Raw genomic sequence first — 18,707 nt, 5'->3', positions numbered from 1 at the left:
GAAGAATGTCGTGCACAGAAATTAAAATATGTACATGACAGCTGCATAGTTTAAAATAAAAGGCATTTACTCACAGAAAGCTTTCAGTCGTTGCATCTCCTAAGGTCCCAGGTGTCTGGACAGCACTTTAGTGCACCTTCCATATTAACCTACAATAGCTCAATGACTTTAGGATGTAGTGTTCAATCCTGTTAGTGTCCAGTACCTCACTGGAACAGCTCAATAACGTCTAAAAAACCAAAGAAAACTGCAAGAAATGACCAGCGTGGTGCAGCTGAGTTGCTTTTATTTTAAACAGCATCCACACATTACAACTTATTTGTGAGGCACATTCACATCAGTGCTAAATAACGTCATGCATGGTCGAATGGCGGCTACAGCTTCGATAAAATGCCAGTGCTGATTGGAAATGAAAATATTGCTTCATTATTTGGCACAGGAGGTAATATTGTAGATTAACCACAGATGAATTACACGTTTGATTATAAATCTCATGATGCGTTCGAAGTTTTCATGAGCGTTTACCTCACAAGAGACTTCACACTCGGAAAACACATCATAACAATAACTGGTTTTAAAGTGATTTTTCGGATCAGGAAAACTATTGGTGTTGTACAAACAAAAGCGTACGTTGTAAAAGTGTAATAACACGGATAATAAAATCCTATTTGCACCCGGAATTGAAACGAAAAGGTGCTGATGAACAGGAGTAATACCAAAAGTTACACGATCGATTGATCACATGTTACATTCATGGTAAAAATAGAACAATAATGACATTTATGCTAACTACAATTGGTTTTGCCACCCTGTAACAACTGCTACAAATTACGTTTATTTCACCTGGATAAGAGTACCTGGATGTGTTTTTTTTTGTTTTGTTTCTCCAAAAGCACATTAAATTCAAAGAAAAACTAGTATTTTCCCGCCTTATCGTTACACACAAGCAAATCCAAGAGAGCGAATTCAAGTTAGCTTTAAGAGAGCTACAAAATGGATGGAGTGCGCAAGATCCACGAGTGGCACGAACGACAAAAGAGTTTTGTCCTGAAGGTGGAGAATATCATCCATTCAATCAGTCGGTCTCCATGCAGGGGGGGGTTAGAAGGGGTCAAGAATGAGCTGCTTTTGTTAGTTAAGTCTCACCTAAAATGCAAACTACAACTTTGCAAAGGTGTCTCTCTTCCTGTCGCCATTTCAGATTTGAGTTAAAGTTAAAAATTGTTGTCTTAAAACGCTTTAGGTTACTTTGGGCGACTAATCTGAGATGATCTACAGTGGCACCGAGACGTCCGCAGGCTGCTGAGAATGCAAAACATCACAATTAGACAACAGTGACAAGATTGTTTGCTATAAATTAACGTGAGTACAGAAAGTTGCACGATAACGAGGAGGGAATAAGGACTCCATCTCTTTGTGATTTATTACCTAGGTGAGATCCACGTTCACAATCTAGCCTGCAACAGGCACAAGAATGAAAGCCGAGGGGCGATCCAGTCGCTCCCAGCTTCTGTTTGACACTGGCTTTTTAGATTCCTCCCCCTGGCATGAAGAGATGGCATGAGCCAAAACTTCTGATCTGAGTGAAAGAGCTGCGCCGCAGGGGCAAAGGGGAAAGGAACATGAAGAGCACAGTGTTTTATTTACTCGACTGGGGGAAAGAAGGACTAGATCCTGCGCAGTGGGTGCCACATGGACACAGGCTTCCTCAGAGTGGCCAGCATCTGGTTCCAGTGAGTGATCCCCATCCCACTGGCCTCTGGGCCGATGATCACGTGACCGAGGTTCTCGCCGCGGCCGTCTTCTGTGGTCTCCGCCACTGTTACCCTCAGGGAGAGTTCCTGCAGACACATGGCACGGTTGCTCTGTCGGGATCACTGTCTTTTTCACACGCACGATCCCCCCACTTAAGGAATTATACCAGCTGATGTGATGTCATGTGCAGAACGTTCTTACCTGCAGAACGTTGGATGGGACAGAGAAGATCATGGCTTCGTTGAAAATGGGGTTGGTGTCATCCCTTTTGGTGGACGTCTTCTTCTTGCTGATCTTCTTGCCGTCTTGTAGGAGATACACCTTGACGAAGGGGTCTGGGAGGACGCGCGAGTGACAAAAACGATACGAAAATGTGCACATTTTACACACACAAGGAAAAGAAAACACAATCAAAGTTCCAGTAGTGCAAGCACAGCGTGATCGGACGTTTTTCATAATCAACCAATCAGCACGTTGGTCCCGATTATAGACGTGTCTAACCTGCCGTCGTCTTGCTGTCTGTCCACACCAGGTTCTTGCACTTGGCCACAACCACAGTGAGACGCTCGGCTGTTGGCAGATAGCTGAGAGACAACAAGATTTCTCCAACCGCATCCACGGCCTGCAATCAGACAACCGCCTGGGTGAAGCTCTGACGTTTCCACAAAGTAAATAGCCACCCACACAGGTCTATAAATGTGGACAGGTTTCTTTTTATTGCTCTTTAGTGCAGCTGAAAAGATTTTTTCTTTTTTAATACACATGGGGTGCAGTTCTAAAGAATATCCAGCAGAGGGAGCACAACATTATTGCATGTCATGCAACTAAAATGGAGCATTTTCTTACTTTCTTAAAACGTCAACCGTTGTCACATGGCTGCACTCACTTTGTTAACGTCCTGAAGGTAAAGCCAGGCATTGAAAGGTCTGACGGTCAGATCCAGATCTGACAGCTTGAGATCTGCTATCCCAGCGCTTATATTTCTCTCATCGGCGTCAATGCCAAAAGCAGCAAAACGCAAAGTGTACTCCTCCAGAGCGGACAGGTCCATAGGGATGGTGTAGTGCTCGTCGAAAATCACCGTGAATGCGTTCGTCTGGACCTGTGGGAGGCAGAGCATAAATGTGCAGTGATGCAAAAAGAAAAGAAGTAAAAAATCGCTCTTGCAGGGAGAAAGTCCTCTTGGACCTGATTTTTTACAGGTTTATTCTGGGGATGCACATGTGAAAACTATCAAAATGGAAGAGAGAGAGGGCTAATGGGAGGAAAATTGAAGAGTTTAATTATGCAACTTCACTATAGTGAAATAACACAACAATTCAATATAAATATAATAAACATTCCATCCTTTTAAAGCACCAAAAACTGTTGAAAATCTAGGAATAAACCATCTGCACAAGGAAAGAAATACACTCTACATCCTTCATTGTGAAGTCAAACCACTATTATGTGTCCAAAATGAAACTTTAATGTTGGATTCATGACTTGACCAGTATGAATTCCTGCCTCTCGCCCAGTGACTGGTGGTAAAGGTTCTGGTTCTGAACTGGTCCAGCTTATCAGACACTGTCAGGTTTGATCCAAAAACGATCCTAAAGATCCTAAATTGAAGTCCAAACAACCAATCAGTGCAAAGTGAGCTGCTCCAACATCTCATAGCCAACCATCTCCCCAGCGGCGCCTCCTGAAACGTGCCCAGAGACGTGGGTTCACACCGCAGTTGGAGGTTACCAGGCAACGCAAGTGTGCAAAAACACAATTTAATAACAGCCTTGGTGAGTATTTTACCTAATGAGTCTGGAGTAAAACCGCAGCCTTCCTCCAATAAAAAGACACTGAGAGAGAATAAAAACACATTTTCCGTGCGAGGTCAGCAGGAGTCGTTCAGGGTAAATAGATAAATAACGGTCGCTGAAGGCGAATCCAGACTGAAAGATGTGCAAATCTATTGGTCCAACCTTGACCCGTGTCTCAAACATCATCGCAATCATACAGCATCCACACAGATATGAAGCAGCCCTGCACACCATTTTATCACCTGTGTGTGGTGGTGACAGTGAGGCAATAACAGCTCGGGGGGGGGGGGGGGGGGGGGGAGGTTGTCGGCCACTGGGGATCTGTTTGTGTCTGCCAGCCGGTTCCATCATGGATGGAGAAAAAGAGGATGGAGCGAAGACACGTGATTAAAGGCAAAACAAAGGTGTGAAGCGGTGTCAGGAGAAACAAATGGAGGAGGGGGGGGGGGGGGGGGGGGAGCGATAGAGTGGTAAATAAAGGAGGCAAAAACGGCAGAGAGGAAAATAAACAGCGAGGGAGAGAGAGAGGCAGACCACCGGGGTGGAGCTGATGTCAGCGGTTCTTCTTGCTCAGGAGGCGCCGCCAGAAGCGGCTCCGTCAGCGACGGGCTCGGGCGAGGCGAGCCCGCACCTACAGCATCGAGCCGCAGTGAGCCGATGATTCACAGCCCGGCGGGGAGGAGCGGAGATTCTGGCGGCGTCTCAGTGAGAGCAGAAGGCGGGAGGCAGGTGTAGCAGATGGATGACTGTGGCTCCGCTGTTATACATAAAAAGCAACATCGGTGGCACAATTCTGTCATAAAAGCTCATCCTTTCAACTTCAAAGTGAGCTCCTCGACATAGAATTACGTTTATATTGGAGTATGGATACATCATTAAGTACGCTCCTGAGTCGTCGGTTGGATAAATATTAGATATGACGGGCATGACCCCTCTGACATCAGCTCCTGATAGGGGGGAAAAACCTGGCGCCCAGATCCTCATCGTGGTTCAAAGTGGAACAGTGATGGTTAAACCTCCGAGCAGCTCTTTCACCAAAAATGACAATGATTAATTAAGACATTTCTACATCTGTGGCATCGCCATATTTCCATGTGATCCTAACTACAGCGTGTCTGCTCACGGTTGTGGCTGTTGCCTGCAGCTGGACTTTATCCACCCCCAAAATGAAGGATCAACAACACGATTCCAGATGCATGTTGGGACAACAGGAGAGGAGAGCCGTTTCCTTACCCTCGTGACTCCTATATTGATCTCTTCGGGCCCCAGGGAAACTCTAATGAAGCAGCCGGGAAAGTCTCCCTCCTCCTTTTCCAGCAGGTCTTTGCCCTGGTGCAGAGTCATGTGGAGCAGTCCTGTCCCCTGGTTGGGGTGTCGGGACGGCTCGAACTCCAGGGTGACCTCCAGCTGGCCCACCGTGAAGTCGTGGCCGAAATTGTTGGCGATGGAGGAGATTGAGCTGAGCGAGTCGGTGGAAATAGAGCGGTTAAGCTGAGCCATCCCGGTGGGGTCCAGCTCCCTGCTCATCAGCTCCAGGTGACCCAGGTCCCTGAAAGCGTCCGGAGTGTCGCACAGGGCCAGGCTCGGCTTGCGGCTGGACGTGGCGGAGGTTCGCCGATGGTTGTTGGCAGCGACTCGCTTCGGGAAAGAGGGTCAAAGGTCAACCGTGCCCTCGCCAAGAAATTACAGGAAGAATAAAAACAGCAGCTGCTGATACCTTCTGTCTGACTTCTGAGAAGGAAGTCCCATATTTTTCTTGTAGGTAGCGATAGTCAAAGTTGGGGAATGGGGACGGCGTGGGGAACGTTCCAGATTTCCACAGCTTCCAGATGTTGAGCCCCGCCACGGCCAGCAGCACAAAGAAACCTGCCAGGTAGATGCCGACCTCCCAGCCAGGTGGGTTCCGCACCACTGCAGCGAGCACACATCACACCACTTTCAACAACCGGACAGAGTTTTGGTCTCGTAACTCAATTTTTAGTCATCGATGTCCGAGAGAAACCGGAGTTTTTGCTTTATTTAGAGGCCGGTATGATTTTTGGTTTTACAATCCATAAGCGAGTCAGCCAGCTACTGTACATCGATCAGCAGCCTGCAGCGGAGCGACCGGGAGGCTTCGGGATGCATAAAAACTAGAGGAAATCAGTTTGTAATAAAAATCCACTCAGAGCATCTGATGTTGCACTGCAGAGAGAGACTGAGCCCGTGCCAGAGGTGGTTTACACTTGATGAATACGTTGCGGGGGAAGGTTTTGACAGCCTCCTCCTAACGCAAATAATGCCCCAATTATAGGCCAACTTCAAATGTTCTCTAACCCTGATGGTGTTCAGAGGTGCTCTAAAGCTCGAGCGTTTCCTGAGAAATAGACTCGAGGACACACACACACACACACACACACACACACACACACACACACACACACACACACACACACGTCCTGCTGAATTTAAAAATGTGTTAAAGCAAACTTTAAAGGAGCGTGATGAAGCACTCACCGCTCAGATGGTAGCCCGATATATCCCCACTTTGAGGCGAGGACATGGTGCTGCAGCCAGCCTGCAGACAAACATTCACAGGGTGATCTGTTCAAGTTGGGTCTCCTTTCTGTTGTCAGACATACAAAACACAAAGAAAAAGTGGGAGATAAAACTGTTACCAGACAATATCATTGGTGGAGTGCACGAGATTCGTCCTGCAAATCTCACGCCAGGGCAGCCCGGCCGTGTGACAAGGTCCGAGCAAAGAAAACACGTTAATCACAGGAGGGTTCTGCTGTAAAAACCATCTTACTTCCCCCAAACATGGCAGCTTTATTTTTCTTTTTACCCATAACTGCAGCTCAAACCACAATTCCCCTTCCACATCGGTGCCAAACGAAGCTCTGGCTGTGCCCAGAGACCTGCAGCAGGTTATATAGAAATCTGTCCAGTAATTGGATGACAAACAAACGCGGGTCAGCCAGAGTGTGACCCAAGAGCTGACAGATGCTGCAGCCGCTCCCAAATATAGAGGAAAACAGTTATAACCGTCACATGCTGTTATAACCGTCACATGCTGTTATAACCGCCACATGCTGTTATAACCGTCACATGCTGTTATAACCGTCACATGCTGTTATAACCGCCACATGCTGTTATAACCGTCACATGCTGTTATAACCGTCACATGCTGTTTGATTTAATACCTCCCTGTCGTGAGGTTTCTCAGAACTAAGTGCTTCTACCCTTAGACAACCTTCCTTCATATTTTGCCTTTATTTGCTTTACAGTAAGAAATCTATAGATTGATTTTAAAAACAACAACAACAAAAAGACACCTGAGGCTGTTTCATAAAAGATGGGATTATTTTTCCGTGAACCTCTTCCTCCGCAAACTTCAAAAAGAAAAAGAAAGGATGGGCACTGGTGTGTGACTCATTCCTCCACCTAACTTCCCCTCCTCCCCCGCCTGCTGGAATCTTCCCATATCTCATGGCTCGGAGGAAACGGGAGCATTACACTAATGATATAGAGAAATGCTGCAGGGGGGGTTTGTTGGGGGGGTTGTTCACTCAATTCTGCTGAGCGTTTTTGCAGACCACAGCCATGCGGGCCAATTAAAGCGGCTGACGCAGTGCGGGGCCCACTGACAGCTGCTGATGTTCCATTAGCAAAGCTCGGGGAATCTCTGGGACGGAGCAAACCGGCAGACACGGCCCTCCGGCGCGGCCGGGCCGTGGACGCGATCGGTTTAACCCGGCTGCCGACACGTTGCGCGTGACTGGAGCACCTGAGGGAGGCGAGGGGAGGTTTTAACAAGGGGGGGATAACAATGAGGCAGCGTGGGTGCTGGATGCAGAAGGATGCTCCAAGTACAACCAGGCTGTGAAGCTTTAAATAGATGAAGAAAACAAAGAGGCACAAAAGGAGCTCTGAACGTGTTGTCTGGGGGAGGTGTTTGGGTTCATTCATTAGCATCAATTAAACTCTTCAAGCCTCAAATTATTGTAAAGTAGTGCGCACAAGGGCCACCAAGATTAGATCCACCTCTTTTCCCACACAGGACATTTTTTCCTTGTTTGGAAAAAAAATGGCCCATTTTGACAGCAATTATCAAACTTTCCCTTAAACAGGGTCTATTGGAAGCAGGTCAGACTCCAGGGAATGAAGAACACTGATTGGTGGAACCTGTTGGTTGTCTTTAGCTAGTTTGTACAAGCTTCACTTTGTTTCAGAAAATGGAGGGGGGCTTGGTAAGACTTTATTAAGCCTGCAGTTTAGGCAGTTTAGGGTCACTCTTGCTCACCACCTTCAGAACCTTCAGCTGAAGACCACCTGAATCAGGATGCAGCTCAGTAGTGTTTCGTTATCGGGGCTTCAGCCCGGATGCGTGGTCTCCGTGAGTCAGCGATTCACTTCCCTCCAGATTGAAGACGTTCTTCAGTCTGACAGCTCTTTAACACGTGGCCGTGAAGGGAAAGACAACAAATTTATTCCAGCTTATCTGCTGATGTGATAACTCCATGAATCAGTCATGCTGGGATTCCGTGTCTGGCAACGTTCCTCACCGAGCCTAAAAGGACTGTTTTCCCTCACTGCACAGACGGAAGACATCTTCCCAGATGAGATAAGCATGAAATGAGTTTTGCCACCTCGGCTTGTAGAACCGACTGTGATGATCTTGAATGCTCCTATAAATATTCATGTATTTGAACAGTAGCTTCCAGCCAACTGGAGGAAGTCAGACATGAGCAGCGATGCCTTTTTGGCTTATATTCAATATTAAATTCTCTGGCTTTGGTTGAAGGATGCAAGAATCTTAGCGTTTCTTAACTTCAGGAGCAAACTGGGATTCTGATCTACACACACCGGCAGAGAGAGAGAAATTACAGAGAACAATAGTGAAGCGGTGGAGAGAGTAAGGAGGGAGGGAAAATTCCAAGGTTGCCTTCTTCTGAGAGGGAAAGAAAAAGCCGCTGGGGAAGAAAAAAGGGGGGGAGGGACGGCAAACCTGTCTGCTGTGAGGCTTTCTCACTCGCTCTGCTGATATCTGATCAATCAACTTTACTTTTAATCTGATTAACTGCCTTCTCGCTGCACTCAGTGAAACGCTGTAACCCCGAGCAGCGTTTTTGCCCTTTTACTCACGACACTTCTTCATGCTTTCCCGATTAAACGTCTCTTCTTCTTGCATGAATAAATAAAAGCTGCAGCAAACGGGGCTTTGAAATGTCAGCGTTGCAGCAGAGAGCTCTGACAACACTCTAAACCTGACCTCTACCCACAGGTGGAACAGCCGTCTGTGCGACCGGGCCCATTTAATGATGGACATATGCCCCGCTCAGGGCTGTGGGTTTATCCCAGTACAACCAGAGGGCAGTTAAACAAGGTGTTGACTGGGTCTCTTTTTGGTTCCTCACACTGACAGTTATTCTGCATCGTAAAACATTCGCCAGATCCAACTACATTTTTCATAAAAAGGTTCCCTCGTGAGTGTAAATGCGTGCGGAAGCCAAAATTGAGGCATCGGCAGTTTGAGTCGGGGAATCAGATTTATTGATCAGCCAACGCTGAAGATGTTTTTGGACAGAAACTCACAGCTGATGTGCCACTTTGCAGGCCTGCTTACTGCACTTTCCACAGAAAAATTGCAGAAGTTCAAGATGAAGCTACAGATTTGACTCTTTCTTGAGGGAAGCTATTCCTGTGAGTCAAACACACTTGTAACAGCTGTACAATAATACACCATCAATGCAGATATCTGTAGATAAAAATTAAGCATTATATAAGAACAAAGAGCAGATATTGTCCCTGAATAAAGACCTTAGTGGCATTTCAGGCTTTCTATATGGAATATATAGCAAACTGGGTAAAGTTTAGCTCTCTGGGATGACTTTCATGATCGTTGCCTTATTGTATACTTGAAATACGACAATAACAGCGAAACCTTTCAGGAATCCAAACCCCAAACCATAACAATGAACACAAAGCCCCGAGGCGCCAGAAACATTTATGGCATTTTCAGCCCGTTTCGACTCGTCTGCCGCTGTCATGGTGATCTCTCTGGAGGTGTTGTGCGATGGAAAACTGTTGGATGACTCATCCGTATTCTCATCCGTGTTCCTCCGCGATGTTGGCCCACGTGACCTCTCACCACCCAGCCTGGAAACCATTTTGCATCTTCCGCACTGATTTTAATGGTAACTGTCACGTCTGCGTCTCAGCAGCCCCCAAAACAGCTCTTATCGCCCCCTGGTGGCAGGCTACAATAAAGGCATGAAAATCTGGTAAGGTTTGATTAAACCCATCAGTATTCTTGTGTGGAGAAAATACATTTAAAAAAAAATCTGAATTAAGTTCTAGACAGAACTAGAATTTAGAATTGATAGAAAACCAGGGACACCAGAGACACACGCTGCCTGCTTGAATCTGATGACTTTAAGAGTCCCATTCTCATAAATATGATTAACCTTTATTTTATGAGTACCCCCCCCCCCCCCTTCCCTGCCGCCAGCTGTGTTCTCCTGGAGCTCCGAGCGTGAGCCACATTTGTCAGCCAACTGCTCCGTCTACAGGCATCAGATATAAATCTGGGCCCTCCTGCAGCAGTTGGCCGTCATAATTTCAGGTTTTAGTGGGAATGGGACAGTTCCAACTCTCACTCGGAGGAAGGGCACATTTTTATTAATGTCGCAGTGCTTTTCTTCCTAGAAATTCCAGGGGGACACGGGGAGAGTGAGAGAGAGAGAGAGTGTGTGTGTGTGTGTAGGGGAAGCCCATGACAGCAAGAGGGTGGTGCATGAATGACTGAGGTGATTGCATGTGCTGGTGGAGGAATTCAGTTCTGTGGAGATTGTAATTTCAGTCCAGCGAGGAGAAGACAAGAGTTCCAGTGGCCAACACACACACACACACACACACACACACACACACACACACACACACACACACACACACACACACACACACACACACACACACACACACACACTACTTCACCTCCAGCATCAGTGCACTTGCTGATTCTGAGCATGAGCTCACATTACCAAGATTGAGTTTTTCTTCTCGGTATTTAAGTTTAACACAACCAACCCAAAAACGCTCGTTGCCAGTCAGCTGAACGCTCATCTCGTGGATCTATTTCAGTAATGCAGAAGCTCGCCTCCCACACATCGTCTATATTACAGCTAACTGGCACGAAACGCCTTTTTGGCTAATCACAACTTTTTAAAATGGAATTAAAGACTGATGTGAAACGCATCACAGTGGGAGGCTCCCTGGATAATGGAATAAAGGCAAACTTTAGTTACACTCACTGGAAACACAAAAACATTCCCATAATAATGAACCCCCAGAGTTTTAATCTTCCATATCTTTAGTCAAGCTGTTCAAAACTAACAAGCATCCTGCTGTATCTTTTCCCCTCTTCTATTTCCAGTTCTGCCATCCTTTTTTGGTTTTCCAACAGACATTAAACGCAATTTGTCAGGTATCAGTTGTCACTTTTACAGTGTTGCATCCATGAAAATGATGGAGCAGCAGGACTCTTCATCAGCAGTAGTAAAGTCCATTGTGAGACCACGTTATTACAGCTGCCTCTCAAAGCTGCGCCAAGTGCCACAGATCTCAACTGGAGTTCAGCGGGACTGACAGCGCTTTTTGGAACACCTGAGGTCCCTGAATGCCGCACGGAGCATCAATTCGCTCCCGCAGATATACACCAGCTCCCGGCTACGCCATTCAGCTTCTGGGTCGTCTGAGTGGAAGTAAATACCGCGACATCCCGTCAGCTAATCCATCAGCGGGAAATTAACAGCAGCGGGAGGAAGAAAAGGACGCATGCAACTGGCGTTCTGCGGGATGCGCACCGGGGAAGTGCGGGAGCGCAGCGGCGGATGCGCGAATGGCCCGAGAGAGCACGCATTTCTTACCCCGAGTTTTCTTTTGGTGCAGTAAAGGATAGAGGGAGGAGGAGGAGGGTAGAGAGCAACTCCGCCGCTCTCCCTTCTTCAGGCGCTTCTCTCCATCCAATGGCACCGGTGCCGGTCCGCTGCCTGTGTCCCGGGAGGAGGATGTGGTGCTGGAGGAGGGAGGGGAGCCGCGATCACACTCCTCCCGTTTCAGCGCAACCGACAGCTAGAGGGAGGGTGGAAGAGGATGAAGAGGGCAGGGGGGAGGAAGAGGAGGAGGGTTTCTCACGCTCGGAGACTGCGTTGGGAAAGCTGCGCTAGAGGCGTCTCTGTGTCGGCTACACCGAGCACCAGAGGACGGGAGATGGGAGCCCCCCTCGGAGAAACTTCCACCACCGGTCCCATCACCAATAAGAACCCCCCTCCCCCCAACACACACACACACACACACACACACACACACACACACACACACTGGTGTTACGCAACAGGGCTCACATAAGTGTCTCCACCCATTAGGTCAGGTTGAACCTCCTAAATCAGAATATTCATTTATATCTCATTATATAGAAAACCTCATTATTTAATAGAAGTGAAACTAAGCGAATGTATAAGTTTTAAATAAAAATCCATCGCTCCATCGGCTCTGTGATGAGTCAGTGTGAAATTACACAAGCGTCTGTCCTGGAGGTGGGTGCAAAACGACTGTCCTCTCATCAGGAGAACCAAATTAAAGTCAACGACCCCTGCATGGCTCTGGACATCACACAAAGCCCGATCAATATGATTATTTATTCTTCATGAAACCATGGTAACCACCTCCTCCATCAAGACCGTTTGATTGTTAAAGTAAATATCAATCCCCCCCCCAGGTTTATCTCACAGCTGATATTATTAGGCAGCCGTTGCCTACTCGGGAATACCCTGGAGTAGCTTGACCTCATCCAATTTCCTAATTGATTAAGTAATAACCCATTGAACAGGTAATAAACCTACTGGGGCGTCGTCAGGCCACATCCACAGATGACCACGGACAATTCTCATCATCACTTTGAGGGTGGGCAATTGGGAACAGGCAGACAATAAACTGATTTTAAACCTGATTGTTTTACACTTAATATGCACCAAATACTAAGGTTGGGTTATTAATGAAAACAGATTTGGTGATGAAAATGTACACCAGCTGATCTGATCATAACACTGTGGGGGTTTCCAAGACCTGGTAGAGCAAGAAAATCGAGCTGGAGACGAATATGCACCCTCCAAAACTGTTCATGCCCATTACTTCAACCTTTGGGCACGTCCTAAAAACAGCAGTCATTCATTAAACTATGGAGCAGCTTCAGCTCTACGCATTTCATTTAGGGTGTCTCCCCCTGTTGGAGGAAACGGGTACTGCTGAGTAACTTAAGGTCCACCACGCAAAATTCACAGAACTGCACCTTAAACACACCGTCGGCCGGGACACTTATTGAATTTCATTGGGCATCTCACAGGTCTGATCTTCCAGAGGATCTAAGATTCAACCTCTGCATAAAAAAAGTGTCTTGAACTACTAGTTAATATTAATAACAGTGCGATATTTCCTTTCATGAGCTGTAAAATCATACACACTAACTGAACAACCTGTGTATTTATAAAAACATATATTTATTGTTCTGTTACAGTTGGATAAATTGATCAACAATAAACTGTGGCAGGCCAGGACACATACTGTACACATATTCATATAAAGTAATAGAGGTTTTCCTCACCCCCCCCCCCCCCCTCCCCCCCTCCCCCATTCAGTGGCAGTTAACATTGTGAAAAGCAAAGAGAGAAAATAAACGATATTCACTGTCGGCCACTCAACTGACAGATGTTCTAACCGTGCAGAATCCTGCAGGTTCTTTTCAGAGTGGTTCGTCTCCGGATAAGCTGACCAGGCGGGTAAAAGAAAACAGACGTTGTTCTGTATATTGATGCTTTTTATCATGTGGTTTGAAGAGAACGTGATCTTTAGTCTTGGCCTTGGACAGTGATAAACTACTCACCCCTTTCTCCCCCAAGGACGAAGAACGTCAAGTACAGCTTTAAAAATGAATACATGATGTTTAAAATCTCTCAGAAATACAGGTGCTCTACAGCGGACAAAATAGTGTGCAGATTAAAATAGGTTATATTTCAAATATAGCGTTATACGTATGGAGGTTTCAATCTCTTGACACAATGACAGCCACCAGCGGCGTCGACACACACTCCTCAGTACACAAACCCTTTTTAACGCAGAAACAAACTCACACTTGCTTTATCTCATTTTTTCTCCGTGGCCCATTAAGTCTTGTACTGAACATCTGCACTGAAGCAATCACAGGATCCTGAGCCCCAAAGCGCCCCCCCACAAAGTGACAAGTTGAGTCGCTGCAGTGTTGATTGGAAGAGGAATATTTACTGGAGTGAGATGAGCCAAACTCCTGAAAGCTTTACTGTAGTGTCAGTTTGAAACCGTCGCCCCGGAGGGAAAGATGCAGCCATCAGAGTGCTGCTGGGTTCTCAGCTTCAGATGCTTTTACACTGGTTGGATCAAAAGAAAAGTCCCAAAATAAAGCTTGAAAATGACAGTTTAACAGGGGATTGTTATTGTCAGAGCTCAGTCATGAAAGAAGGTGGAGGGGGGCAGGTTGAGGAGGCACACTTGCATCCCACGCACAAGATCACCAACCAGGCTCCCATTAACCGCAGGACCAGTCAGTCTCCGCCGCGTCTTCTCCACCAGAGTACCAACGCTCAGAACAAATGTGCAAATGCTGTCCGTGCCGCAAAACTGTCCCAAAATGACTTGACGGGAACAACAAAACAGCCAAAGAACTCTGTGGCAGTCCCTGAAACTTCCCAGTTCTCCCATCCATGCCTACGAGTCCGATTCTTAAATAGCAGGAATTAATGTACAAGAATTAGTATATGTGCCACCAAACTCATGAAAACAAACAGGACTTGTATAAGGCTGCGTATCGTAGAAGCTGTAACCTTCCAAAGGAAGTTAGCAAAGATTAGAATTGCACATGCTCCAACAAGAAGTCAAGCCTGGTCAGGGCTGATGGATCCTACCTCATCTTTAAAACTCTTAAAACTACACAGACAAAAGAAGCATAGTGTTCAAACCCCACGTTGAAGCCCTGGGCACAAGTGTTGCATTTGTTCTGACACAACATTTTAAGGTCAAACATCCGTTAATGTGCAAATCTGGGGACTAGAAAGAAGAATCGTTTTGTTAAAATGTTGATCTTTGGTTTAAGTGGAAAAATATTCATACTACTTCAGATCTGGGGTGACTTTCAGGGATACATGAATACAAAAGCTTAATAACTGTATCCCTTTATTTCACTTTGAGTCCCAATTTCAACTTTAAAAGGTTTTGTATCAAATACAATATATGCATGAATGGATAAATGTTAGCCAACTCTTAAAATTTCCTTAGTTAAATAAACCTTAAAGACAGGTTGACCTAATTCCCTCTGCATCTATTCACAATTTGATAAACAAAAAATCCCTCACGGGTTTTGTGTGTTGTAACAGATTCAGAGAACTTCAGTGGCATGACAAAATAGGTGGAAAACCTCACAACGTTTCAGGTTTTCTTAGTTTCTATGAAAAAACACTGAGTAACAATGGCATCCACCCTGACGTAGCTGACCACGTTGGAATCCTGTATCCTGGCTGGGACGACAGCCTGTCACACTGCAGACGGATTTCACCATGAAGAAGAACACACAGCCACTGCACAAACAACAGTTTAGATCGAGGTGAGAACTGTGACTGCAACAACAAAGCTGACAATTAGATCACATCACACATTAGCGCCGGCAGAAGGACCAGACGGAGGAAGTAGGAACTGTTGCCATAGAAACAGCCGAGTGGAGAAAGTCAGAGCGGCTGCGACTGTCAGGTGGAGTGTGCGTGAGTTTGGTGCTGTGCTGCCTGGCTCAGGCTGTGGGGCTGAGGGTGGGGCTGCTGCAGGATGTGCACCACCCGGCTCAGGGTGTCGGTGGTGGCGAACGCCAGATACTGGCAACACAGCCAGTCCTCCAGGCTCACGCCGCAGGCCGTGTCCAGGGAGCGCTCTGCGAACTTGATCATCATCAGCGTCCGCTTCAAGTCCAGCCAGTTCTGGAGGGTGGCCTCGCGGTGGCTGGCGGTGGAGCCTGAGATGGGGCCTGTGCTGCTGCAGCCCAGCGCCTGGAACAGGTCCTCACGAGGGCCCCAGAGCAAGCACTGCAGGCAGGCCCGGGCCTCGGACATGCGGATTCTTTCAGATGGGTTGACTGTGAGGAGCAGTCGGGCCAGCTGCTGCAGCCCTTGTGAGTAGAGTGACCTGACAGGCAACAGCGGCAGGTCTGCCCACGTGTACTCCCTCTCCTTTAACTCTGGTGTCTCTTCAAATGGGTTGAGCCGGTGCAACATTTCGTAGATGAGAATCCCGGTCTGAAACTCATCGCACTTTCGATATTGGGTCGCCGTGACGATTTCAGGTGCAAGTCGGGCCTGGTTGCGTAGTGTTCCGGGGTCGGCAGTCATCAGCGCGCTCTTCTGTTTGGCCTGGGAGAAATTACTGATGATGAGGCGGGCGGGACAGGTGGCGTTAGAGGCAGCAGCGATGAAACTGGCGCAGGTTCCTGCGGAACCAGCTCCACTGCTGTTGTTATTGGGCTCCAGAAGGTCCGGGCTAGAGGGGTTGCTGGGCTGAGAGTGGACCAGCAGCAGGTTCTCCATACGCAAGTCACAGTGCGTCACGTGATAGGGTTTCATGTGCTCCAGGCCAGAACAGAGCTGCAGGAGCAGGAGGCACACCTGGCGCTCATACAGCTCTGGGTTCTGAGCGTGCCGGGCCACACCTTCATGGACAAAGTCAGCCACCGTCTGAAAGGGCACCTCGCGTGTGATGACCACCACTCGGCTCTTTAAATGTCCAGATGTGTTGATGTCACCTGCAGTGGGCGTTTCTTCCAATTTCCTATTGGCTTCAGTCTTTAACTCTTTCCCTTTGAGGCCTTTTACGTTTTCCTCTTCATCTTCTTCCTGGGGTTCTTGCTCCTCTGCCTCCTCCTCTTCTTCTTCTTCCCAAGGAAGCAGGCACGTAGGAACATCAGCCAGAAAGTGCCCACAGTCTTGTTGGATGTTGAAGTGAACGGGAAGACTTTGTCTCACTGCCAGGCTGTGGAAAAACTGCTGCTGGGTCTCTTTGACTTTACTGCGGCAGATCTGAAGAGGGCAGAAATTAGACTAGCTTTAGCTTTAAAGGAAAAATAATAAATGTGGGAGGCAAATTCCTTGTTAATCCCAAAATTGTACACTGTGTGTTCAAAACAACATGTTTTTATACAAAAATCTTAGAAATAATGTGACAGTGGTTACAGATGTAACACTTTTCAGGCCACTAGATGGCGGTAAACAGCCAGTGGGTGACTGAGACAAAAAATGGGAAATGGGGTCACAACACTGGAGAAAGTAATGAGTTCAGGTGAAACATCAGTTAACTTCAACTGTGGAAACTGTCACAGTCTGACAGGGAGCTGCCTGACTTAGCGGTCTCATGTTGCTGCAATATAATTCTTGTACAACACATAAAGTTAAGGGGTTATTAACTGGGTTATTATCTAATTATACTGGTGGTACGATTGCTGGGACAAAAATGACAGCCTCTGTACTTTTCAACACTTTATCGCTGAGCAGTTTATTATTTTAAAATCTGCAGATAAAGATACAATTTTCCATTCAGATCTCGCGTCTTACCTTGATGGCATAGTTGACCAGTGGGTCTTTGGCATACGAGGCAGTGTAGTATACAGCATCTCCTGCCTCACAGCAGGGTTTCCCAGTGGTCAGTCTGAAGTGAGACCAGCTGTCGGTGCCAAATCTCAAGAGACCTTTCTGCCCAGCCATGAAACGGTCTTCGCATTTTGCTGCCAATTTCCGCAGTGTATCTGTGTGGAGCCCCCGGATCCTTCCCACCACTTCATCCCAGCTATCCAACCCCTTATACAGAGCAGGTCTCTGTGTTTTGGAGCCACTGTGTGCTGTCCGACCTCGCCTATTCAAAGATTCTGTACTTGGATAAACTCTCTTCTCTCTGCTACTGGTTGCACTGGGTGCACCAGCGGAAGCCTGGGGACCCAGCGAGGACATGCTGTTAGCCGTTCGACTTTTACTGGCAGCTGTGGCAGGTAAAGGCCTCTCCAGTGAATCACCACTTTCATGGTCGTGAGCGCGATGGTGCTCTGAGCTTAGAGAGGAGCTCTGACTGGCCGTCTCCCAGTTGGAGTCCAGCTCGTAAAGTGGGTTGGCCACGCTCAGGTTGGTGCCACCAGGCTTAGCCTCGGCTCGAGGTCTCAGAACTCCCTGGCCTGGTTCTTTGCCTACGATGCTGGGTTCAGTGCTGGAGCGAGGCACGGCTTTCTTTGGCAAGGGCGGTGGTGGTGTCAGCTTAGCAACAGAATGGTCCAGATCAATGGAGGCCAAGGTGTCGTTAGATGCTTTAAAGTTCCGTGGCTGCTTCAGTGGGATCATGTTGGCCCTCGATTGCCCTGTGAAACAGAAAGTGTACCATTATGAGTACAGTTGTGTGTGTGTATGTGTCGTAACAAGATTTTAAAAATGCAATGTGACAGTACTGCATTCAATTAATTAACCAAAGTAAAGGGGCTACAATAATCTGCAGTGGAATATTTTATGAGGCTACTTTTGCTTAAATGGAGCCTATAGATATTCAGATGTACTGTAGAGAGTAGGCACAAGGATTGGCACAAGGGTCTCTGTTGCTCGGCTAAATCTGCAGGTTCTGTTTGCAGTGTTGCTTAAAGGGACAGTAGAGACACTACAATTCTCAACACTGTGAATTTTACAAATGGATTTCCCCCCCGTAGTCTTTCACATAAAGAACCCGATCGAACCTTTTAACACAGCGTAAATATTAACCAGAGAAAATGATTCCATGAGCATCTCTCTGCCTTTGCTCTCACACTGCCATAATGTCTAGGCAGCAGAAGTCTTAAGAAAGAGCAGTGAGGATAAAGTAAATGAGTCTTGGTAATCCTCTCTAGAACGGGTGTATTTAATGTGCTCAGCAGTCAGCAATAATCCATCCCGGACAACAACCGTCTCCATCTTCCAGTCCAAAGGGGCTTTTTTATTGCAGCAATGTTGCTGTGACCAAATTACATAAGAATAGATCTTTATGAAGGTCACTGCATAGACACATTATTAAAAATCCAAATAAATAAATGATGAATCT

At 47.0% G+C, this 18,707-nt stretch overlaps 2 protein-coding genes across 4 annotated transcripts in view; both read right to left on the bottom strand.

Moving 5' to 3' along the window:
* Window positions 1-269: 269 nt before the first annotated feature.
* Window positions 270-11,848, bottom strand: syt12 (synaptotagmin XII). 2 transcript variants are annotated; one of them, XM_057052907.1, is made up of 8 exons: window positions 11,462-11,848; window positions 6,048-6,156; window positions 5,269-5,462; window positions 4,785-5,189; window positions 2,642-2,857; window positions 2,257-2,377; window positions 1,957-2,090; window positions 270-1,841 (listed from the first exon to the last, which is right to left on the bottom strand). In XM_057052907.1, the coding sequence occupies exons 2-8, from the start codon at window positions 6,091-6,093 to the stop codon at window positions 1,668-1,670; spliced, it is 1,290 nt and encodes a 429-aa protein (XP_056908887.1). In that variant the 5' UTR covers window positions 6,094-6,156; window positions 11,462-11,848; the 3' UTR covers window positions 270-1,667. The 2 variants fall into 2 exon arrangements, with proteins under 2 accessions (XP_056908887.1, XP_056908886.1); XM_057052906.1 differs by having other exon boundaries at window positions 6,048-6,108.
* Window positions 11,849-13,069: 1,221 nt separating this feature from the next.
* The window catches only part of peak1 (pseudopodium-enriched atypical kinase 1), a 31,655-nt gene continuing 26,017 nt past the window's right edge, over window positions 13,070-18,707 (bottom strand). For both annotated transcript variants that reach the window (XM_057052903.1, XM_057052904.1), the window contains exons 4-5: window positions 17,210-18,000; window positions 13,070-16,678 (exon numbers count right to left, since the gene is read on the bottom strand). In XM_057052903.1, coding sequence (XP_056908883.1) covers window positions 15,362-16,678; window positions 17,210-18,000 — 2,108 coding nt within the window. In that variant the 3' untranslated portion in view covers window positions 13,070-15,361. The remainder of the gene's footprint in view (window positions 16,679-17,209; window positions 18,001-18,707) is intronic.

The sequence above is a fragment of the Takifugu flavidus genome, chromosome 13 (assembly GCF_003711565.1).
Source record: "Takifugu flavidus isolate HTHZ2018 chromosome 13, ASM371156v2, whole genome shotgun sequence".
Taxonomy (NCBI): domain Eukaryota; kingdom Metazoa; phylum Chordata; class Actinopteri; order Tetraodontiformes; family Tetraodontidae; genus Takifugu; species Takifugu flavidus.
The sequence above is the reverse complement of the archived record's forward strand: the minus strand, read 5'-3'. Positions and strand labels throughout refer to the sequence as shown.